This window comes from Myxocyprinus asiaticus, chromosome 38, assembly GCF_019703515.2.
Source record: "Myxocyprinus asiaticus isolate MX2 ecotype Aquarium Trade chromosome 38, UBuf_Myxa_2, whole genome shotgun sequence".
NCBI lineage: Eukaryota > Metazoa > Chordata > Actinopteri > Cypriniformes > Catostomidae > Myxocyprinus > Myxocyprinus asiaticus.
In genome coordinates, this window is record NC_059381.1 from 3,835,239 (window position 1) to 3,860,527 (window position 25,289).

The 25,289-nt window shown below is 37.1% G+C and overlaps 1 protein-coding gene across 2 annotated transcripts in view; it reads left to right on the top strand.

Annotated features, from left to right (window-relative positions):
* The window catches only part of rapgef1b (Rap guanine nucleotide exchange factor (GEF) 1b), a 71,150-nt gene that overhangs the window by 25,239 nt on the left and 20,622 nt on the right, over nt 1-25,289 (top strand). The window contains exons 2-10 of one of the 2 annotated variants that reach the window (XM_051678127.1): nt 5,850-5,992; nt 6,110-6,288; nt 8,721-8,877; nt 8,969-9,057; nt 9,144-9,296; nt 16,111-16,231; nt 16,523-16,709; nt 19,369-19,839; nt 21,470-21,675. In XM_051678127.1, the coding sequence (XP_051534087.1) occupies nt 5,850-5,992; nt 6,110-6,288; nt 8,721-8,877; nt 8,969-9,057; nt 9,144-9,296; nt 16,111-16,231; nt 16,523-16,709; nt 19,369-19,839; nt 21,470-21,675 (1,706 nt within the window). Of the gene's footprint in view, nt 1-5,849; nt 5,993-6,109; nt 6,289-8,720; nt 8,878-8,968; nt 9,058-9,143; nt 9,297-13,680; nt 13,745-16,110; nt 16,232-16,522; nt 16,710-19,368; nt 19,840-21,469; nt 21,676-25,289 lie in introns of those variants that run through there. The other variant, XM_051678128.1, reaches the window with a different exon arrangement.

Genomic DNA, 25,289 nt, shown 5'->3' on the forward strand with positions numbered 1-25,289 from the left:
TTTATTTTAAAAAATCTGACATTGCACAAAAAATTATAATGCATCAAAATCAATGTTGTTGCTAATCATTGACATATCCCAGACTGTGATAATCCAAAACAAAAAAAATAAAAAAAAACAATTCCCCTTAGCATTTTGTATATGGAAAATAATTCTTTTTTTTTTTTTTTCATAAAAAACAACAGTGGCATTATGTAAACAAACTGGCATTTAAAGGGTTAAAATCCTGAAAAATGAATGAATATTTGGTAGTTATGATCAGGACTGATCATTGAATCATTGAAAGTGGAAAATAATATTAATATATAATATTATTATGGCAGTTTTTTGACATGGATGTTCTTGTCCTTTAAGGACCTCTGAGTAACTTTTTTAAATGGACGCACAAGGGTTAAATGGCTAATGGATCAATCATTACAACTGCCTAAAGCATTTGGTCCATAGCCATTATCACTTGGTCCAATTAAAAACAGTTACTGTAAAATACAGTAGTAACGTAAAATTAAGAAGTTAAAAAAAGTATAAAAACATAGCAAAAGAATAAAGTAATAAAAGCATTGAGTTAAACTAAAAAAATCAAAAATTATCAAATGTATGGTGAAAATTAAACCTGACGTGTGCATAGAAACTTTAGGAATAGGCCTAAATCACAACCATTGTGCACAGTGGTATTACTACTGATACCTTCTCTTTTGTCTGACTGAACTGCAGAGATAACGTACTAAGTGCACATCTGCCTGCAATATGTTCCACAGGTAGAAACATTGCTGCAGAGTCAGTCTGTGTGCCCTAACCCTAACCTAACTTCATACAGGACTCCCAAACAATGTCTGTCTGGATGAGGGTGCAACCATGTTACCTTTGCAAACAACATGCTGTTAGGTCATTGTGTGCTGCAATGTGTATCTTTTTCCTGGGCAGTCATGTGGAGTTTTTTGCAGCCAAGATTTTAAGGTGTGTGTCTATACAGAAAAGACAATCTGAAATAAAAAATAAACCTACTCTGAGAAATTTTACTGAGTAAAAAGGGTAACAACTTGCCTGTTATACAGTATTTTTAATGCATATGTTGTTAGGAGTTTAAGTGGGTGTTTTCAGTGTTTTGCAGTTGCTGGAGACCAGGTCAACAGAGACAGACACGGGGGAATTGTGTATTTTGTGAACATGATGTCTGATGAAGAAGATGGTGTTGTCTATGGGAGGCCAGTGTTAGTTGTAAAACCAGCAGCTTTGGGAAGCTCTGTTTCAGGAGCTACAGAAGAGACTTGATGCTGACCCACACTGTACTGGGACTGATCACTTTCATGTGATGGCAAGTAACAGTGGCAGATACCAGTTAATTGAACTCTTAAAGGTTCACACTGTTTGTATATTTTATTATTGTTATATTTTGTGTATTTCATGTTTTCCTTTTAATAAAGATTTTTAAAGACAGTTATTGTCTCAGCATTTATGTTATGTCAACATTGATTAAAGGCCTATAATAAGAAGCATAAGCTAAATGCTAAATTTTAAGTTTAACCAATAAAATTTAATCCAGTGCATACAGTGGCTCAATAGCTGTCAAGATTTAGGGATGTGCTAAATAAATTGTAACCAATAAAATGAACACCAGTGTATGCAGTGACCCAATGGTTGTCAAGATTTAAGGGTAGGTTAGGATTAAGGGCAGCCAATCCAGTTTGAGATAAATTACCAATTGGGGTGACCATTTTATTCAAAAGGTGAGAAATGCAAATGTGACTCAGGTGTGAAAAAGTCTCCTGACAGACGACTGAAGGGGATTAATTACCATGGCAACAAATGGCCATAATCACGGGAGGAACCGTCCGTCATTATACATCCGAAATGGTATATAATCGGGCCTGTGGATTTTGAGACTCCGGGCCGGTAAATTTCCGAATACGTCCGAAAGTCAGCGGTTTATACTGGAGTCTACTGGTCCGGACACAGCTCTTTTCATGCAGTGCCACTTTTCACAGTCTGGTCAGATAATTTGTCAAGATGTTGAAAATTGGAGTTGATATCATTTTTGGTTTATTTGTCAGTCTGTAAATAGAAAGGTCAAGTTAAAGTGCATTGCATTATGTGGGATACAATATTCCACACAGTGTACTCTGGTTATATATTTTGCACTTTAGCAAATATAGTTAATCAACCGGGTATTCCGTATTGTGCACAGTATCCATACTCTATACTTCTATGTTTTTTCATTCTTTTTTTCCCCTAAAATAGTAGTTTGTAATCCATTTCAAATATACCTTGTGTGGGTGTGTTGATTCTTGTGGTTATGTAGAGAGGATGCTCCTTAATCCTTTTTTTTTTTTTTTGTCACTGCTCGTAAAATCCGCCAGAATAAACAATGATAGGTGGGCTGAATCTTAAATGTTTTGACTTCAGCTTTGAGTAACGCACCCACATTCACCCTCACAGTATTGTATAGCAGACATTGATTGATTTGATTGGTGAGTGCTGGTGTGTGTAATATGGATCTGTTGAATGGATTTCAGGGCTGGGTATATTTATAGAACTACATTACCCACGCTCCACTTTTCCTTTTTCAGACTGCAGGCATGAATGTACATGAGTGTGTATGTTTGTGTATTAGAGCATAATGGCTTCACCTATGTCAGTTACAATACGACTTTTCCGTTTTACCACAAGGCATTGTTCTGAGTACGCTCGTAACGGAAAGGCAGAGACCCTTTATGCAACAATGGCTGTCAACATACAAACCAAAACTCGCATAAACACACATATAAACACGCTCACATGTCATTTCCTGCATTTTTATCACCCAAAGTCACACACACCACTGTCTAGCATTTGTTTAAGGGATCAGAGTTCAACTGCGTGTCACTGTATGATAGCAGACACGCACATACTAAATACACACTTCATAAACACTTTTTAAAGGGGCAATGTTTTAAAATTGTGATCAGATTTATATGGTCAAATATGGCCAGAAATATACACATATACTAAATGCAAATTTTTTGATATCAGGAATTTGGTTTGGACTAGTAAAAACGTTTTATTCTTGATATTACTCATTCCTTACCCATTCCTGATATAAAAAATTTAATTAAAGATATCTGTAGTTGCGTTTTGTAACGGAGTGAATAACAAATCATTGTGAAATTCTACTAGTGAAAATGCAGTTACAGCAGTGGCGTCTCAGGCTCATGATTTCTGGTGGGGCACAAACAATCACTTAACCCAACATGTCAGGCGTTACGTTAACTGAAAATTCTCCGTCACATCATTTACCGATTTTTAAAACATTGACGGATAATTCCAAATGTTGTCTGTCATTTTGCCAGATAAAAAAGAAACAAGAAAATCTTCACTCTCTCTCACACACGCTCCCGCTGTCCAACCCGATCTCATGAAAGGTCGTACATAATTTACGAGTTGGCTATTTCGTATGGTCTCACACAATGTTGTTCACATAAACACGTTCGACTTCATCATGTGCAAATTCCCGGATGTCTAATGTGGAAGTGAGCGTGAAGTGAGTGGGAGTTCCTCGCACGAGGCGTTAAGGACGTTCTTATTAATATTATGCCTTTACCCAAACCCCTTATATAAACTTAACTAATCAGTAGAGTGTGTAAACTTGGTAGGAAGCTGTTGTGTGTGACAGAAGCAAGTTATTGTCTCGCATTGGATGGAAACTATGTCCAGCGACGTCATTGGCTGTAGTGAAAGTCGTAGGAATTCAAACGAGTGCAGTCGCACGATATCATACGAATTAGCCAAATTTACGAATCCTGCCGATTTCGTCTTGAGTGTGTTTTGCGCTGTGTGTCATTTTTTTTTGCCTTGTATGAAGAGCGTTAAGTTCGCCATTTACAATCAAATTAAATTAGCTTCTAAAACATAACAATGAAGTTCACTATGCAGGTCTTCACTTGAGCGGTGAGGACCATGTCAACAGCTTGACGTACATATGATCAAAGCTTATATTGGCCAGGGGGCAAAGGCAGATGTACCCCTCAGGTTATTATTGAACGCTCGTTGCACATGTGCATGACGTTCTCCAAATCTCCCTTGATTAACACTGAGGATGACGGACTAGCCCCAGACATAGCAAATGAAAATGATTAAAGTGCTTTAACGCAACAGACCTTACTAATTATAGAATTTCTCAAAATAATATCTACTGTTGTCTTGTATATTGGACATAACTCGAGTTTAAGACACAGGAAATATATTATTTCTTTAAAAAAAAGTTTCTCCTTTTCTCCCAATTTGGAATGGCCAATTTCCACTACTTACTAGGTCCTCGTGATGGCGCGGTTACTCACCTCAATCCGGGTGGCGGAGGACAAGTCTCAGTTGCCTCCGCTTCTGAGACCGTCAATCCGCGCATCTTATCACGTGACTCATTGTGCATGACACCGCGGAGACTCACAGCATGTGGAGGCTCATGCTACTCTCCACGATCCACGCACAACTTACCACGCGCCCCACTGAGAGCAAGAACCACTAATCGTGATCACGAGGAGGTTACCCCATGTGACTCTACCCTCCCTAGCAACCGGGCCAATTTGGTTGCTTAGGAGACCTGGCTGGAGTCACTCAGCACGCCCTGGATTCAAACTCACGACTCCAGGTGTGGTAGTCAGCATCAGTACTTGCTGAGCTACCCAGGTCCCCTATATATTATTTCTTAAAATAAATGCATGATTATGCCACGCATTTTGCACAACAGCACCACTTTTGGTGGGGCACAGCCCTACCTGCCCCTAATGTAGGGACGCCACTGAGTTACAGATATCAGTAATTGTGTTTTACTAATTATTTTTTTATTTACTGATTTTCACTAGTAGTAATTCCGTTCCTGATATCAAGAATTTGCATTTTACCTAGTGAAAATTGAATTGTAGATATCTATCATTTATATCCTGTACGTGATTAAATGTTGAAATGGCTTGTGATACTAGCTTTGAATATATTTGAACAAACGTACTAAGCACGATTCTCTTTAAGCTGTTGCTCCGCCATGGCAGTAGATGACCTGTAAAAGAAAAATGACCTGTAGAAGTTTACGCTAATGCATGCTACAGTGCCTCTTGTGGCAATACTGTGAATGCAACACATAATTGCGTTGCGCTTTGAATAGCAGTCTAATACATTCTGCAGCTCAACAAAGCTTGCATAGCTAGAAGAGTTTGCGTTTTATGTAGTTGCGTAAGGTGTTTCTGGCTTAATGTTAGTTGCACCAGTTTTCATGACCATTTTACACGCTCTTTATGACCGTTACAGTTGTTACCGTACCTTTAAAGGCCAAAGCATACATTGTTTTTCCGTGTGCCGCTACATCTCGCTCACAGTGTGTGTGACGCAAAATGTCACGGACTGCCTGTGTGCAGTTTAGTTTTCCTAGACATGTAAATATGACTGTACCGTCTCTCTCTCTCTCTCTCTCTCTTTCTATGTAATTATGGCCCATAAAATTCCAATTATGATAAAACCCCTCTGATGGAGATAGTAGTTTATGTAATTGCCTGTGGGAGTGCATCTGTTTGAAGATATTTATCACCAGCAAGGGCTCATTTGTGCTTATTTGGATAGTTGAATTGTGTTGATTATATAAAATGACTCTGATCTTACGCTGATTGTGGGTTGCAAATAATGCTCTTTTTCTCTTTCAATGAAAGATCATCCATGAAAGTGCATCTGTCACCAAAACACTGCCGTGTGACAGAATTTACTGAATTGTCAGGTTTTTTTTGGTCTGTGAGGGTGTATTTTATAAACCTTGCGGTTATCTGAAAATAAGGAGCATTTTAGTCGACATGTTTTCTTCTGAACTCATCCCTCTTTTCTTTTTTTTTTCCCAGAATCTCAGAAGTCTCACCTCTCCTCTTTCACGATGAAATTGATGAAATTTCATTCACCAAAGATTAAACGAACTCCATCTAAAAAAAGCAAACAGCTGCAGCCGGAGCCTGCAGTAAAAACTCCAGAGAAACCTGTCAACAAGGTACACTTTAGACTTCTCCACAAATGCACTTTTAACTGAACGGTTACTCTACAGCTGCTCTATAGTAGTATAGTAAACATTATTTCTACTCTATTTAATATTCCTGTCTTGGAGCAGAAGGTGAGCCGATTGGAGGAGCAGGAGAAGGAGGTGGTGAGCGCTCTGCGTTACTTCAAGACGATCGTGGACAAGATGAGCGTCGATTCCAAAGTTCTCCAGATGCTTCCCGGATCAGCCAGTAAAGTTCTGGAGGCCATTCTGCCTCTGATGCAGGTGGAGGCTCGAATACAGCACAAGTGAGTGTTGAGGAGTGGTCCTGATGCTAAACTGGTTGAGCATAGTGCTAATAATGCTGAGGTCATGGATTCGAATCCCAGGGGTGTGGTTGACTAATAAGGAGATGATAAAAATGAGAAATCTTAAACTACATTTTTTTTTTTTTTTTTTTTTTTTTAATAACACATGTATCAAGGTCGTAGAAATGTAACATTTGCATCCATGTTGGTTTCATACATTTTTGAAAAACATATATTGCTATAATGGCTTTAAAAATGGTGTAACCATCAACTTAAAGATATTAAAATATTTTCCTAGCACCTTGAATACATGCATGTTCACAACTTATTTTTTTATTTATTTTTTTTATCCCCTTTCCTCCCAATTTGGAATGCCCAATTCCCACTACTTAGTAGGTCCTCGTGGTGGCACGGTTACTCACCTCAATCCGGGTGGCGGAGGATAAGTCTTAGTTGCCTCCGCTTCTGAGACAGTCAATCGGCGCATCTTACCACGTGGCTTGTTGTTCATGACACCGCGGAGACTCACAGCATGTGGAGGCTCATGCTACTCTCCACGATCCACACACAACTTACCACATGCCCCATTGAGAGCGAGAACCACTAATCGCGACCACAAGGAGGTTACCCCATGTGACTCTACCCTCTTTAGCAACCGGGCCAATTTGGTTGCTGAGGAGACCTGGCTGGAGTCACTCAGCACATATAATTCTATTTTTAATAGGGATGTCCCGATACCGATGCTGGTATAAGAATCGGGTCCAATACCACACTCATGTACTCATGCTCGTAAAAATGCTCCAGTACCATAAATCGATACCATCTGACTTACGAATGTAATTCCGTAAACATTCAGCGCACAAATTAAAACCGCATTGTCCTTGTGTGATTATAAAACCGCAAAGGCTGCGATTTATAGAGAAAAATATATAGTTTGCATGTGCTGCGTGCAACAAATGTGAGTGCTTGTAAAAACACCATTATAAGCATTGCGCTGTGTTTGTATTTAATTAAATAGCAGCCTTTTAGGTTGCAAGATGGCCACTGAGACACTTGTCTGGCAACAAGCAGCTCAAATAAATCTTTAAACTCTGAGTGAACAGAAGCCTACAGGTCTGTTAATCATCTGGGATGCTGCTTTGCTGCTGTTTTTCTTTTTTATTATTTTATTTGGACTTTAAAAAAACTATGGCTGTGGAATTCCAACTCACCACATTCCTACTCGTCGAGAAGAACGTGCGAAAAACAGAGATCGTTCAACTGGCGTGGAGTGCTCACGCGGCCTTTCGGCTATAGAAGGAGCGCGGCTGCTGCTTCTGATTTGGGACACCTGTGATGCGTCTCCCGCTGAGTTTATGGATGGCGAGATGGAAAAACGTTTGCTGGAACCGAGTCTTTAATGACCTTTGTGAATATTCTTTCTTGCACTTTTTATTATCGATCCTTATTCTTGCTACTTCTATTTCTTTTCTTTTTTTTTTTTACCCTCTTCTTTTTGTCTTTAGGACAGGAACCCGTTGAAAATCAGATCTTCTGAATTGGGCCAGAATTTATTTTTTTGCTTTTACATTTTTTCACTTGTATTAATAAACTCAACTCAACTTGTGTGGTTTAAAATAAACATTGGGTCACGTAGCGACCTGCTTTTATGGAAGTGAGCAGCTACCGTCAAAAACACAGAAACAGAAAGGGCTTCAAAATAAAAGCTTCTGCCAAAATAAAAGTTCAATTTAAATGGGAGAAAAGTATGATAACAATATATATCTACTGTATAGTTATGTAATATTCACTGTAATACTACTACTACTACTACTAATAATAATAATAGTAATAAATCAGTAGTATTGTATTATATTTAAGCAATATCCTACACTTTATTTGACAAAAATAACTTGTTGCATTTTGGATTGTGCTGTGAGTTTCTGTATAAAAACACTTCATTTGATAAAATTAATACAAGTTTATTTTGAAAATTAATTGTTTATTTCATTTGATTAAAGTTTTAATTAAATAATTCATTTAAACACAGTTTTGATGAAAAAACTGTCGATAAGGAATTCAGAAGAAAAAAGTATGGTATCGGCGTGTACCGAAAAGGAAGTTGCTTTCTTAAAAAAAATAAAATAAAAAAAAAAAAGGTATTGGGACATCCCTAATTTTTAATATCAAGAAGAGGTGTTTCTGCAAGTAATGATTTCATTTTTTATTTCAAGAATTACAATTTTTACTAGTGCACTTGTATTTACTAATATAAAGAATTAGCATTTTAACTTGTGAAAATTGTATTTTAGATATCTATAATTCATATCATGCATGTGAATAAATGTCAAAATGGCTTGTTATAGAGGTGGAATGTATCTTAAACACACGTGTACTGAATGATCTAATGTGGCATGATGTCACGTTAGCTCTCTCTCTTTCTCTGACCACAGTTCGGCGATGTCCTCCTGTCATAACCGTGTGTATCAGAGTTTGGCGAATCTCATTCGCTGGTCCGACCAGGTGATGCTGGAGGGTATCAACCTTGATGATAAGGACACTGTGGCAGCCGTCACCACAGTGATCAAAGGTGTGCTGGACGGCGTGAAGGTGAGAGGTTTAGAAGTGTATTTGTGACAAGGTTAAAACAGAGGAATATTTATAACCTGCGTGTGCCTGTGTGTGTGTGTGTGTGTAACAGGAGTTGGTGAAACTCACTATAGAGAAACAAGAGCAACCGTCCCCGACGTCCCCCAGCAAACCAGCGCCCCCTGTGGTCAAAACAGAGAGGTACCGTCTCAAAACACTGTGGTTTTGAAATAAATTTTATGAAATGACGGTTAACAAAATCTTCTCTCTCGCTCTGTGTCTCTCAGTGTGTGTGAAAATCCTTTAACTGAACGAGAGAAGGCGATCCTGAGCAAGACCACACCCATAGTCACGCCCACTGACAGCTTGACTGACATGTCAGAAGAGGAGGTAGCTCCGCCTAAACCTCCTCTACCAGGGCTGAAACTAGCAGAGCACAGGTGAGGGGGTGTGGCTTGGGTGGAATCAATGAACTTCAAAAGAAAACCAGAGACTATGCTTATGGGTGTAATCTGATTACAAAATAATTAGTTACTGTAATCAAATTACTTTTAAAGTCAAGAAGAATTCTTTTAATCAGATTACAGTTACTGACGTTACTTATAAGTGGGCCTGTCGCAATTCTTAAATTATTGTCTGATTGTGATTATTAAATCTAACCGTGGTTATTTGAGAAAACCATGATAATTGTACATTTCAAATTACAATCACATTTTAATGCCCAAATAAGAGAATTTTAAGCAAATGTACAAATGTCCTCACTGAGCCACACCGCAGACGTCAACCAGAGCAGTTTCTGTCCAGAAGAGCACGTGAAGCGCTTCTCTAAGCACTCTGATGCGCGCGCCGTCAGCAAATGCTTGCACCAAACTCCCGCGAAAATATAAATGAACAAATAAATACTTTGATAGTGAATCCAAAGCACTCCGGCCTCTCTTTAAAGATCGTATGATGGCAAATGTTCCTGGTCAAATCAGGTTCATATGCGCAGTGTTAATGACATGCAGTGGCGGAGGAGGAGACACATGCTTACTCTATTTCTGTGGAGTGATAAAATGATGAAATCTCAAAAGGTTTTGCTTCATGAGAAATAAGGGCTCGTGGGTTTAATCAAAGAGCATTAAAATGAGGTGTGAAAGTGAAGAAATTAGGACAGAAATATTTTACTCTTGCATAATATTATATCATATAAAAATAATAAAAAATATATTAAAATTAATTTGTTTTTTATTTGTTTATTTTTAAAAATATAATGTAAAATATAGTTATACAAATATATATTTGTTTCAAAAACAACTGTGTAAATGTAAAATTGACCAAAACTAAAGTTGACCAAAAAGAGAGAAATATTTTGATATTTAAAAAAAGAAATTTTATGCCATTCAAGTTTTTAAAGCCTTAAAAAGAAATCATATATCCCTATTTTATTTATATATTTAAAGTGAAATATTTAAAAATGACTTCTTAAGGTGTATGAACCACACATGCGCCTTAAGAAATATGACAATTAACCATGAAAGCCTTAAAACAGACGATTAATCGTCATAATCGCAATTATTTGTTTGACAATTAATCAGCCAAATTTCATAATCATGAAAGCCCTACTTATAAGTACATTACTTGGGTTACACATATTTCTAAAATAATATTATTTATGTAGATTACATTAAAACATGAATTATTGGTGTTGGTATTACCCAACACTGAATACTACATACTACTACTATTTTCTGCCGGCGGAAATAGAGCACTATGGAAGTATGCGATTCCAAATTTAGCAATAGACTATGATTGAAATCTCATACTAACATAGTATCAATCCTACTATCTGTGCAGCGTATTGTATGCATACTTTGTAGTAAAGTATGCAAGTGTTCTGTAATAATGTGATTCTGGATGACATACCATTACATTTCTCAAGATGTACAGTATACAACAGAGCACACTGCATGTAATCATTTTTTACATCATCTTCTTGACTCAATATTTGATCAGACAAGAGTTGGGATTAAAATGCAGAATAATCCTATTTATTTCCAATATTTCATTTACTCAATTGAACATGCAACCTTGTGAGGTCATGGGACAACAAAAAAGCACTTATCATTTCGTGATGCATACTACATACAGTTTCACACACTAAAAAATAGTAGGCAGTGTAGAGGAAATACTGCACAGTAAGCAATACGCTAGTATGCAGTTCTGAACACAGCCCATTTTTCGGTCCTATCCCAATTCATTGTGTGTACTTTACCGTTTTCCTCATAGCCTACAGACTGAGGTAAATATGCTTGTGTGTAGTGTTAAAAGGTTTCAGAAAAACAGCTCCAATATAATGTGCATACTTGTAAGAAGTAAGACTGAGTTCTGTAGTGTATACTTTTGAAGAGTGTACACTAAGTTAGTATATTAGAAGTATTGTAGATATTAGTAGTTCACCAGGCACTAAGTAGTGTGGTGAGTCATGTGAAGTGGGTATTTTAGTATCTTTAGTGATGGTAATGTCATGTGGCTTTAGTGATTGACTGATGAGTAACATTCATTCTTAAATCTGTTGCTCAGCGTTTTTTATTCACAAGCAAATATAAAAAAAATATATGAATGAGAACATCACATACACTCATTCATGTGACCGCATCCTCTGTCTGTGGTGTTTCCAAAGCAGAAGTTTGTTTTTCCGATTACTTTCTGTCTGTGGATGAAGTATGCAGTAGTGAAACTTCATACACATGTACTTCATATTTCGTACACATTTTATCAACAGGGGAAAATGAGTGATAGAGACTGTTTGGAGTTATTTTTAACGGCAAATGAGAATAAATGTGTGTGTAGTAGGGTTGTTACGATACTTAAACATTTGGTACCAAAACCATTAAAATTTCAATACAAATTTCGATACAACAAAAAAATAGGTCACGGCTATTGAACACATTCCTTTAGCCTATTTAACAAAGTTAAATGTATTAATGTAAATAATAAATTAAAACAATTGCATGTTTCCTTGAAGAGTTTCTCAATTAAGTGAACATTTTGTAAATCATTTTATTCTCTCTAAATTCTGTTTTCCTTCCATGTTTTAAAGTTTCATTCAATTTTATCATCAAAATTGTGCCTAATCAAATGAATTCATAAAAATTGTATCATATGAACATACAATTACTTTTCAACATTCCATTGCATTTTTTAAATCAAATGAAGTGCTTCAATAAAGACCAGCATAATGTAAAAAACAACATTGTGAGATATTGCTTAAATATAATAATAATATTTATTGTTATTATTAGTAGTAGTACCCAAGTAAATATTACATTAAACTATATAGTAGTAATATATTCCTGTCGCAATTTCTTCAATTTCACGTGTCAAGCTTTTATTTGTAATCGAACTATTATTTTGTCGTGAAGGCTTTTGCGTTCTGTTTTTGATGGTAGTTTTGCACCTCCGGTTAAGACGTTGCTTATATGACGCAGTGTGATTATTAAAGCGCAAAATACTGCGATTTATTAAAAAAAATATGTCGTCTGGCGCTGTGTGCTTCACAGTGAATGTGCGCCCTCTTCTGTCATCTACTACAACAAGCACAGAGCATGATGCTCATAAAATGTGGTGTTTATTAGAGAATAAGGGCTTTACACCTTCACTTTGAAGCACGCAGCACATGTAGACTGTTTATTTATTTAGATAACTAGCATCCTTTTGCGTTTAAATAATCACACTAGGACTTATCACGATTTTAATTTGATTAATTGTCCATTTCAGTGTAAAAGGAGTAACAGAGCGCGTGCTCAAATAAGCATGTGAGCATTTGAAAGCACTTGTGTGTCTGTCAGCATGCAGGGACCAAATTGAGTTATCGTTACATCTTTTTGTTACTTTAGTATTGACTTGGTACTGAAGTACCGGTTCTTTTGACATCCCTAGTGTGGAGGGTGTATGAGGTCACATTAGAAACCCTAGGCCACATCCAAACTAATAAGTTTTAGTTTGAAAACACGTTAATTTCACTACGTTTACACCTCTTATCCACATTAGAACTGCGTTTTCCTCCACCAACAATGAAGCGTTTGAAAACACTCTCCATTACCGCATTTTTTGGGAAACGATGCCCTTGAAACTGAAAACGAAAACTAATGTTTTGGATGTGGCCTTACTCAGAGGAGACGTTATATTTAATTTGATTTGAACAAAAACATGCCAGTTTGTAAGGGATGGAAGTAGAGTTTGTTTAGTATGTTGGACCGTTTTAAAGTCAGCATAAAATAAAAATGAACTCCATTTGCTTTCTTAATACACGTTTCTTGGCTCATTTCTAAATTGAATGTCAAATCAGGCAATTCCCAATGGATAAATTCAAGTCCTGTCATACATCGTTTTCTGTTTCAATTGGAAATAAGTCACATTACGGAAGTAAATGGTTTGCAAATGACATTTCATGTAGCCTTTAAGGACTTGATCCTAATTTTCACAAATTAATTCCACTTTTCGTCCACTGGAAATTTGTGGATAGACTTTTTAGGCTAAACAAATGACACCACCTTGGTGTCACAAAATAGCACGGCATATGGAACAAAATGTACTAACATCCCTCACTACCTTTATTTAATTTGCATACTAAGTATTGCGTCTACTCTTACTAACGTCCATTCGTCTTTTATCTTGTGTTTGATTCTTTCAACCACTTTGTCTTTTTGTGTCTTTCAATCAAATATCGTCTTTTTCTCTCTACATTTTCTGATTTTCATCCATTTTTGTGTGTTTCTGTAATTGTTTGTTATGCTGCTCTTCTTTCTCTGTACTCTGCGATCGTTTGATTGTCTTGGGTCAGAAAGAGGATGCTGTTGTGCTCCGATCCTGTTGCCGGGCAGCAGAGGGCCACGGCAGTGGAAACGTATGTTAGCTAATGGTGTATGCTGTGTGCATTATGACAAAACACAGTTACGCCCCTAGGGCTCCCTGATTGGATGATAGGCTTTGCATGTGATTGCGAAGCAATGTGAGTCCAATCGGAGTCCACATTGCAGAGCTATGGCCAATTAGAGAAAAGCCTGGATGTAGTGAATTTGCATGGCAGACCAATGAGCTCTAGGTAATCAATCTTAAAAGAATGTGTATAGGATTCTTATTATAATTTCTGGCCTCATTTACAATTAGTCATAAAGGATCCGATTGGGATTTAAAAAACATCGTTTTTCATCATAACTATAAGCAAAAACTAGGTCTTTTAAAACTCCATCAAAACAAAAATTTAAAGAAATATTCCAAATTTAATATACTTTAGCTCTATCAAGAGCATCTGTGACGTAATGTAACAATTCGTAAAGCATTTTTTAATAGAGCAAAACTCTACCCACATCAATTATGTCTGTAATGCATATGTAGATAAGTAGTCCCACCTCAAAATAAATTAAAAAAAAACTTTAAAGATCAAATGATAAACACTGTTACAGGAATAATTCATGTAACAAAAATACAAGCTTCACATATCTGTGTTTAAATCATCTGGTACACTTGCTCCATAGGTTTCCATTGTAAGACCAGTACTGTAAACGTATTTCTTTTTCTATTTTTACAAGCTGAGGGACGAATCAGAATTATTTTCTTTGTTAAATCACAGCATGTCACAGATGATGTCAATAGAGCTTTAATGCAAAACTACTGAAACTACAGGGTTCTCATGGGCAAAACCTGGAAATAACCATGAAATATCAAGGTATTTTAAAATAATGTTTTCCAGGCCTGGAAAAGTAATGGAAATTAATAAAATATCAAACGTCATGGAATATATATCGTGAATATTTGTAATTTTTTTTTAGTGCTGTCATTCGATTACAATTTTTAATTGCGATTAATCGCATCATTTTTCGTAGTTAATCAAGATTAATCGTGATTAATTGCAGATTTTGAAATTTTATTCTATACTTCTTTTCCTGTCAAAAGGCATTTTTTTCCATCTAAGGAAAGAAAACAAAACAATATGTAACAATATAATGCTTCATTAACATTTTCCAAACAAAGCCTAAATATCACCAATTGAAGTAACATTTCCCAAAATCTAAGTGGAGGTTTGAGTAATTGAAAGAAATAGTCCCCACATAGGTTTCATTTTCATTGCAATGGACATTAAGTCTCTTAAACTGTCATCCTGAACAATATTAATCTGCCAGTAGACTGTGGCTATCTGCTTTGCTACAGCAATCGTAAAGCTGCTTTCATGATTCACATCAGGGTGTCAAGTGCCGCTTTGAACTCCACATGAAAAGCGCTTGCAGACAATAACGTCTCATTCTGCGCTTTGGTGATAGTTAAGTCTTGACATGCTTCTGTGATAATTAAAATGCACCTTACATAGGATAAGTAAAATACTTGATTTCTGTCACAAGTAAATGCGTTAAACGCAATTAAGGCAAATTAACGAGTTAAACCTTTTAAATTAATCCCATGCGTTAACGCGTTAATTTGACGGCTCTAATTTTTTCTATTTTTACTCTGCTTAAAACGTACTTTTTTTTTAAATTAATTTGTCAATATGGTTAAGAAATCATTCTGAATAATTTGTTAGGTCTGAATTAAAATAATTTTTAAAAATCTGTATCGAGTAATCACAAATGCCGCAAAGTCATGAATATTCATTGGTCAAAAAAGGGGGAACCTTGAACCTGTCTTAATTTCAATTATTAAATTATTTCAAATCCTTTATCTTTCTGGATTTTACAATTTCAAGTTTTAAGCAGCAAGACAATGTTTTTTCAATGTATTTTTTTCCCAATGTATATAAATTTTTTTTTTTTTATGTATATATCCTGTAGAAATTTCTGTTTATACTGTAGAATCTTTTTAAGAATCTAATTTGATCCCTTTAGGATAGGATTAGGATTTTAATTTATGATATAAATTCTATTGGGAAACTTGTTCACATTCCTTTAGGATGCTTTTGACTAGGGATGCTTCCCGCTCACTCTAATCCCTCCCACTTGTTGTTCCATGATTAGTTTATTCTAATGTTTCCATGTTTACCTGGTAGAGCCTCACTGAAGTGTCATCATCAGGGAAACCCAAGAATGGAACTCACCACCCACACGTTCCACTGTACTAATTTAATGGGTGTTTGTGTGTGTGACAGAATGTGTGTTTGTATCCAATTCAATTCCAGCCCTGTGTGTATAGACAGTCTGCACTCATTTCGTTTGACCTTGTTACACTGTTTGTTTCATACTTGTGAATTTATTTGCATATTTATAAATGTTGTGTCTGTAGCCCGCCCGCTCTGCCTCCGAAGAAACGCCAGTCGGCCTCCTCCCCCACGCGTGTTGCCGTGGTAGCGCCGATGAGTCGAGTCCCATGTGGTGTCAACCTGCCTCCTGGAGCCCTGCGACAGGTACAGCACCTGATCACATGCCTTGAACTTTAGCCTTTGAACTCACTGGAAAGGCACATTGCCTATTCCTTTCACTTTTAACCATAAAAATAAATGGAGTATTTTAACACGACTGGAGTGCAGTATTGACCAATTAGCATCCCGGACCATAACTATCTGTTTTATAATTATAAATGAGCCATTTAATCTTGATATTGCCACAGTATAATATTGTTTTTAATACCTATATGTACATTGTCTTAGCAGAAACATCAGTGTCTAAGTGTTTTGTTGTTTGTTTTCTGGTTACAGCAGCAGGAATTTGATGCGGACCTCCTCCAGAGGCGGTTCTCCGGTGGCAGCCATTCATACGGCGGTGATTCGCCCCGCCTCTCGCCCTGTAACAGTATAGGAAAACTCAGCAAGTCGGATGAGCAGCTGTCCTCTCTGGAGCGAGACAGCGGGCAATGTTCTCGCAACACAAGCTGTGAAACACTAGGTATATACAAACACTGTTGCGTTTGTTCAATACAAATACAATAATAAAAGTGTAGTATAATGTGTTATCTTAGTGTTAAAAGTTAGTTATGCAACCAGGGTGGATTTTGAAAACTCAACAGGATGTCACATATGTGTGTTAGAGGTGAACAATATATTGGAGGCCGATATATGTATTATGTGCAGATAACTGGGAAAAGTGATTATTATTGATACTGATCACGGAATTACAGCAAAAAATAAATAAAAAATTGTTATGTTTTACATTCAATCGTGGCAATAAATATAAGACTAATTGTATTTATAATACCAAATATAAGCCCTACTAACCCTCTGATTGTTCAATGCTTTTTTTTGCCACGGCGTAAATTGGCTTTTTGTGAAAGAATATGCTAATAGAAATCTTACAGTGCTGAATAAATACATCTTTGCATTTGTTTTTAAAGCTGTAATTAAATTTTACAATCAAAAGCAGATTGTTATTTTTATATATATATATATATATATATATATATATATATATATATATATACATACAGATGCATCTCAATAAATTAGAATGTCGTGGAAAAGTTCATTTATTTCAGTAATTCAACTCAAATTGTGAAACTCGTGTATTAAATAAATTCAATGCACACAGACTGAAGTAGTTTAAGTCTTTGGTTCTTTTAATTGTGATGATTTTGGCTCACATTTAACAAAAACCCACCAATTCACTATCTCAAAAAATTAGAATATGGTGACATGCCAATCAGCTAATCAACTCAAAACACCTGCAAAGGTTTCCTGAGCCTTCAAAATGGTCTCTCAGTTTGGTTCACTAGGCTACACAATCATGGGGAAGACTGCTGATCTGACAGTTGTCCAGAAGACAATCATTGACACCCTTCACAAGGAGGGTAAGCCACAAACATTCATTGCCAAAGAAGCTGGCTGTTCACAGAGTGCTGTATCCAAGCATGTTAACAGAAAGTTGAGTGGAAGGAAAAAGTGTGGAAGAAAAAGATGCACAACCAACCGAGAGAACTGCAGCCTTATGAGGATTGTCAAGCAAAATCGATTCAAGAATTTGGGTGAACTTCACAAGGAATGGACTGAGGCTGGGGTCAAGGCATCAAGAGCCACCACACACAGACGTGTCAAGGAATTTGGCTACAGTTGTCGTATTCCTCTTGTTAAGCCACTCCTGAACCACAGACAACGTCAGAGGCGTCTTACCTGGGCTAAGGAGAAGAAGAACTGGACTGTTGCCCAGTGGTCCAAAGTCCTCTTTTCAGATGAGAGCAAGTTTTGTATTTCATTTGGAAACCAAGGTCCTAGAGTCTGGAGGAAGGGTGGAGAAGCTCATAGCCCAAGTTGCTTGAAGTCCAGTGTTAAGTTTCCACAGTCTGTGATGATTTGGGGTGCAATGTCATCTGCTGGTGTTGGTCCATTGTGTTTTTTGAAAAGCAAAGTCACTGCACCCGTTTACCAAGAAATTTTGGAGCACTTCATGCTTCCTTCTGCTGACCAGCTTTTTAAAGATGCTGATTTCATTTTCCAGCAGGATTTGGCACCTGCCCACACTGCCAAAAGCACCAAAAGTTGGTTAAATGACCATGGTGTTGGTGTGCTTGACTGGCCAGCAAACTCACCAGACTTGAACCCCATAGAGAATCTATGGGGTATTGTCAAGAGGAAAATGAGAAACAAGAGACCAAAAAACGCAGATGAGCTGAAGGCCACTGTCAAAGAAACCTGGGCTTCCATACCACCTCAGCAGTGCCACAAACTGATCACCTCCATGCCACGCCGAATTGAGGCAGTAATTAAAGCAAAAGGAGCCCCTACCAAGTATTGAGTACATATACAGTAAATGAACATACTTTCCAGAAGGCCAACAATTCACTAAAAATGTTTTTTTATTGGTCTTATGATGTATTCTAATTTTTTGAGATAGTGAATTGGTGGGTTTTTGTTAAATGTGAGCCAAAATCATCACAATTAAAAGAACCTAAGACTTAAACTACTTCAGTCTGTGTGCAATAAATATATTTAATACACGAGTTTCACAATTTGAGTTGAATTACTGAAATAAATGAACTTTTCCATGACATTCTAATATATATATATATGATATATATATATATATATATATATATATATATATATATATATATAATATATGAAATATTAATATTTGTGTTCAAATGTGTATTTATGTAATAGACATATCACTCGTCTGCTGGGTACATTCTGCTTTTCCACGTCTATCCAAACAAACAAAAAAACGCAAAAAAGCTTTTCATGCTGAGATGCTGTATAAAGTTAAAAATTGTTGGGAAAAATGCGTTTAGAGAACCCTGTGTTCAATTATATAACTTTGCGCTCTGTCTAGATTTTTTTCCCCCATGCAAGAACATGTCATTTATATGAAACGTGTCAGCATATTAAAAAGCAGTAGTTTTGAGTTGAATAGATCACCAAAATGCATCATAAAGTCCATATTTGAAGCTTTTAAACACTTGTTTTGTGTCAAGTGAATGGTTTTTAATTAATGGCTTAATTAGCAAGTTTCTCGCAGTTGAAAAGTTTCAAACGGATATCATTATTGTTCCAGAAATTCCATATTGGTGCATCCCTAACTCTCTCTCTCTCTCTCTCTCTCTGTTTTTCTATAGAGGGATATGATCCAGATTATGACTTCCTGCATCAGGATCTGTCCGTATCTGATCCGTTACCATTTCCCACGGGAACCTGCAGCAGTCTGAGCCCTCTCCCAGAGTGCCACGGGGAAACTCAAACGTTAAGCCCTGTCCCAGTCCCCACCCACCCCCGTTTCAGCGCTCCGGTGACCAATCAGGCTTGCGTGGACTACTTGACCTCACCCCTTACGCCCGGAACCAACAATAGCGTTCTTCCCCCCGCCCTCCCGCAGAAAAAGCGCAGGTCTGCACCAATCATTTCGAGTTACCCTCTGTATGAGCGCCTCCCATCGCACTACGACAACCTATCAGAAGAGGAGCAGCCCACGCCGCCCTTCCCACTGGTGACACCAGTATCGCCTCTACCACAGGTCAACGGAGACGACCTCTCACAGTGTCAATACGCTGACAGCCCACCGCCGCTTCCCGAGAAGAAGGGCAAACAAAGTAAGTATATTAAATGAGATTAGTCTAAATTCCGGTGGACGGAACCGTACTGGACAAGTAGTTGTTAGTTACATCATATAATGTGAGAGCCACGGTGCACTGTAAACAAGCGTGTTTCATGTGGGGTTTCGTTAACTCACGGAGACATGAGCTGCGTGTCATCTGAATATCCAGCTGCTGTTTGCCACTGGCTGCTCACGGGCAGGACTTGTTTTTTTTTTTTTAATAACGTGCCGTTGATTGTGATGAGACATGCCGGTGTTATGGACGTCATCATCTTTGATATTTACTTTAGTCACTATGGTTACAGCTGTTAGAATACGGTTGTGGCTTCTGTTGTTCATTCATACAGACAGTATTCAAGCCGCTACTGTAAAGTTGAGAAAGTTACTGTAACCGTAAAGTATATAAATTAAATAAACATTTCTGTAACACTTTACAATAAGGTTTAACATTAGTAAATGCATTAGGTATCATGAACAAACAGTGATCAATAATTTTGAAATGAAATCATTTTTACTGCATTTGTTAATTTAAGTTCATGTTAATTAATAAAATTGCAATTGTTCATTGTTAGTTGATGTTAGCTCATATTGCATTAACTTGTTTTAATGTAAAATTGTAAAATTAATGAATGCAACCTTATTGTAAAGTGTTACCATCATTTCTATGGCTGAGCTTTTAAACGTGGATTATTAATATCATCTGATGTTTCTGGAAATAGCTCATATGCTGTATGATAACTTTATCACATCACCAGTGATTGCAACTTCATTTTTTTTTTTTATGGATTTTGTGCATGGAATAAAAGTTTATAGAAGGCAGACAAAGCATTAAAATCCCATCAGGTAATTTTACCAAATTCCAATACAAATTTATATAAATATAAATACATTTAAAAATGTAAAAACATGGGGGCCTGGGTATCTCAGAGTATTGACGCTGACTACCACACCTGGAGTTGCGAGTTTGAATCCAGGGCGTGCTGAGTGACTCCAGCCAGGTCTCCTAAGCAACCAAATTGGCCCGGTTGCTAGGGAGGGTAGAGTCACATGGGGTAACCTACTCGTGGTCGTGATTAGTGGTTCTCGCTCTCAATGGGGCGTGTGGTAAGTTGTGTGTGGATCGCGGAGAGTAGCATGAGCCTCCAAATGCTATGAGTCTCCGCGGTGTCATGCACAGTGAGCCACGTGATAAGATGCGCGGATTGACGGTCTCAAAAGCGGAGGCAACCGAGACTTGTCCTCCGCCACCCGGATTGAGGTTAGTAACCGTGCCACCACGAGGACCTACAAAATAGTGGGAATTGGTCATTCCAAATTGGGGAGAAATTAAAATGCAATTTATTTTAAATATATTTAAATATAAACTTAATTTATACTTATCCTTATACATATAAATATACTTTAGTGATTGTAGTATTTGGTCGCAAATACAATGTGAAGCAATACAGTAAGAAAAGAGTAATAATAATAAATACATACATTAAAGGGGGGGGGGGCATTGATTGCCAACTTTTATTTATAAATTAATGACTTCAGGTTGCTTAGTTGCTGCTAATCACTGTCAGCTGTTGCAGTTGTCTGTTTGTGTTTGCTTGTGTGTAACTGTGTCATCTACCTCTCTGCAGTCCTGCAGTACATGCAGTTTGTGGAGGATTATTCGGAACCGCAGCCGTCCGTCTTCTATCAGACACCACAGAGCGAGAGTATTTATGAGCAGCGGAGGAATAAACGTTTTCAGGAGGTTTACGGATTTAACGATTCCTACAGCAGCTCGGACTCCGTGCACGAACCCATCCCACCTCCAGCGCTGCCACCCAAACAGAGACAGCTGGTGAGTTGTGATCCACACACATGCATCGCATCACATGCGTGTTATCAGTGACCTGTACCAGAGGTCATTGTGCATGGTGCAGGTCAGAGGTTAAGCTCCTGAAGGTAAAAGGTCAAACTGAGGTACTTTAGACTGGGTCCACGTGATTTGGTTGGGTGGTCATGTAAGGGTCACTGAAAGGTCAAGTGGAAAATATGGATTAACTATGTTTTTTGGGGGGTGTTAGTAAAACTGTTACAGATTTGAAGTTGCAGGACTGAATTTGGGAAGATTTATGACACACTAGTGTCACATCAATATCCCTCTTTCACACCATTTTCCCTCATCTTTTTTTTTCTTTTTTTTTTAGTGTACATTTATGGAGATGTGGCATTAGATCTGAACCCAAAAGAGTGTTTGGACACTTTAGCCACATTTAAAAATGTATGTATGAATTTAATTGCATTAAACAACAAAATATTAAACCAAGTGCCATTTTTTTTAAAAGACAGATGGCACATAATGGGAAATGCAGACACTCCAAGACACCTAACTGTGAACACTGAGTCTTAAACATGACTTAATGTGCAACACGAAAAAGCAGTTGTTCTCTCAGTGAAAGCTGATGGTGGATTTAAATTAAGGTTTTTTTGTTTTTTTTGCCAATAATGTGTTTTTTTTCTCTCTTTGTGCCATTTTCTTCTCTTTCTCTGTTTATTTCTTGTTTAAAGACAACATGAAATCAAAATTGATTATTTGAAATTTTTTATGAATATTCCTTGGGCTTAATTCATCAGTACACAAAATTCTAATGAAGAAAAATCATAATTAACCCTTTAAGCTCTGAAGGTGTTTTTAAAGATTTCCTGTTTCAGTGGCATACCCAAAATTAAAGGCTTATAACTCGAACAAAAAAAACCAAAAACAAAGAGGGTCAAGTGTTCGGTATCATTGTAAATAACACTTTTACATTTTTTAATGATATATAGATTATGATACATTTGAGACTCTCAGCCTAAGAAACTGCTGAAAAATCGCACAAACAAGTTTAGCCAAAAATGTACTTTTTTTCCCTTCTTTTTCTTATTTGACATTTATATATCTCTGGGTGTAAATAAGGTGGTTCTTGAAAAAGCTTTTGTTTTGTTCCCAATCATGCCAACTGTATCTTAGGAAAATGTTGTGTTGATACGTCAAAGCAATCAAAAGTTATGGCATTGCAAAAATATTTATCATAGTGTCCAAAAACATCTCCATGTGTCCAAAAGCCTCTCTAAACAAATAAAACACAATAATTGTACATAAGAATTAATTACACGTGCAAAATCAACAATGATTAAAGGTATGCATTGCATGCAGACATGATTTTAATAATGAGATTTCACAGAATGATTTCCTTTTGATTCAATGAGTCTGCATCACTGAGTCTGTTTCATGTATTTGGCGCCATCTCCTGGTGGCCATATGTAACATTGTGCTTCATGTGGATTATCTAATGATCTATGCATCTGATTACCTTGTGTGTGGACTCATTTGAAAGATTATCACCTCCCCTAAATAATGGTATGTGATATTTTATGTTCCGTGAAGTTATAAGCGAAAGTGTGGCGTTCAAGCAACAACAACATTGTCAGCTATTACTCACTATATTTTTGTCTTTGAGTAAAACAAATAGGCTGCTTGTATTCTACTCTTTGAGAGCTTTCCAACAACAAATGACACATGACTATTTGATGAGTTTGATGTTTTTAATGATTACAATAATACGTACAGTGCAAACTTTTTAATAAATTATCAAAACAGAACACTTCTGATTTGTCTGCAAATTTCAAAGCACTTGTTCAGTTTTGGTCATAATGCCAACATGCATTGGAAAGTAGAGCTTCTAAGCTTTCAAACAATACCTATTTTTGTGTTGGTCAAGTTTGGTCACTGTAGTTGTTAATATTTTGACGATTTGTTTTTATTTTTTGGGCCCATCTGAGTTTAAATGGTTAAAAAAAATTACTTCCACCTCTGAAATGACTTTAATTTTCTGCTGATGTAATCAAAGCCATATGGGTGGGAAAAATCATCTTAACCTAAAATACAGTTGAAGTCAGAAGTTTACATGCACATTAGCCAAATACATTTAAACTCAGTTTTTCACAATTCCTGACATTTAATCGTAGAAAACATTCCCTGTCTTAGGTCAGTTAGGATCACTACTTTATTTTAAGAATGCGAAATATCAGAATGATTTATTTCAGCTTTTATTCCTTTCATCACATTCTCAGTGGGTCAGAAGTTTACATACACTTTGTTAGTATTTGGTAGCATTGCCTTTAAATTGTTTAACTTGGGTCAAATGTTTTGGGTAGCCTTCCACAAGCTTCTCACAATAAGTTGCCGGAATTTTTGCCCGTTCCTCCAGACAGAACTGGTGTAACTGAGTCAGGTTTGTAGGCCTCCTTGCTCGGACATGCTTTTTCAGTTCTGCCCACAAATTTTCTATCGGATTGAGGTCATGGCTTTGTGATGGCCACTCCAATACCTTGACTTTGTTGTCCTTAAGCCATTTTGCCACAACTTTGGAGGTATGCTTGGGGTTATTGTCCATTTGGAAGACCCATTTGAGACCAAGCTTTAACTTCCTGACTGATGTCTTGAGATGTTGCTTCAATATATCCACATAATTTAACTTCCTCATGATGCCATCTATTTTGTGAAGCGCACCAGTCCCTCCTGCAGCAAAGCACCCCCACAACATGATGCTGCCACCCCCATGCTTCACAGTTGGAATGGTGTTCTTCGGCTTGCAAGCCTCACCCTTTATTCTCCAAACATAATGATGGACAATATGGCCAAACAGTTAAACTTTTGTTTCATTAGACCAGAGGACATTTCTCCAAAAAGTAAGATCTTTGTCCCCATGTGCACTTGCAAACTGTAGTCTGGCTTTTTTATGGCGGTTTTGGAGCAGTGGCTTCTTCCTTGCTGAGCAGCCTTTCAGGTTATGTCGATATAGGACTCGTTTTACTGTGGATATAGATACTTGTCTACCTGTTTCCTCCAGCATCTTCACAAGGTCCTTTGCTGTTGTTCTGGGATTGATTTGCACTTTTCACATCAAACTACGTTCATCTCTAGGAGACAGAGTGCATCTCCTTCCTGAGCAGTATGATGGCTGCGTGGTCCCATGGTGTTTATACTTGCATACTATTGTTTGTACAGATGAACGTGGTACCTTCAGGCGTTTGGAAATTGCTCCCAAGAATGAACCAGACTTGTGGATGTCTACAATTATTTTTCTGAGGTCTTGGCAGATTTCTTTTGATTTTCCCATGATGTCAAGCAAAGAGGCGCTGAGTTTGAAGGTATGACTTAAAATACATCCACAGGTACACCTCCAGTTCGGTACACCTCCTATCAGAAGCTAATTGTCTAAAGGTTTGACATAATTTTCTGGAATTTTCCCAGCTGCTTAAAGGCACAGTTAACCTAGTGTATGTAAACTTCTGACCCACCGGAATTGTGATATAGTCCATTAAAAGTGAAACAATCTGTCTGTAAACAATTGTTGGAAAATTACTTGTGTCATACACAAAGTAAATGTCCTAAACGACTTGCCAAAACTATAGTTTGCTAATATGAAA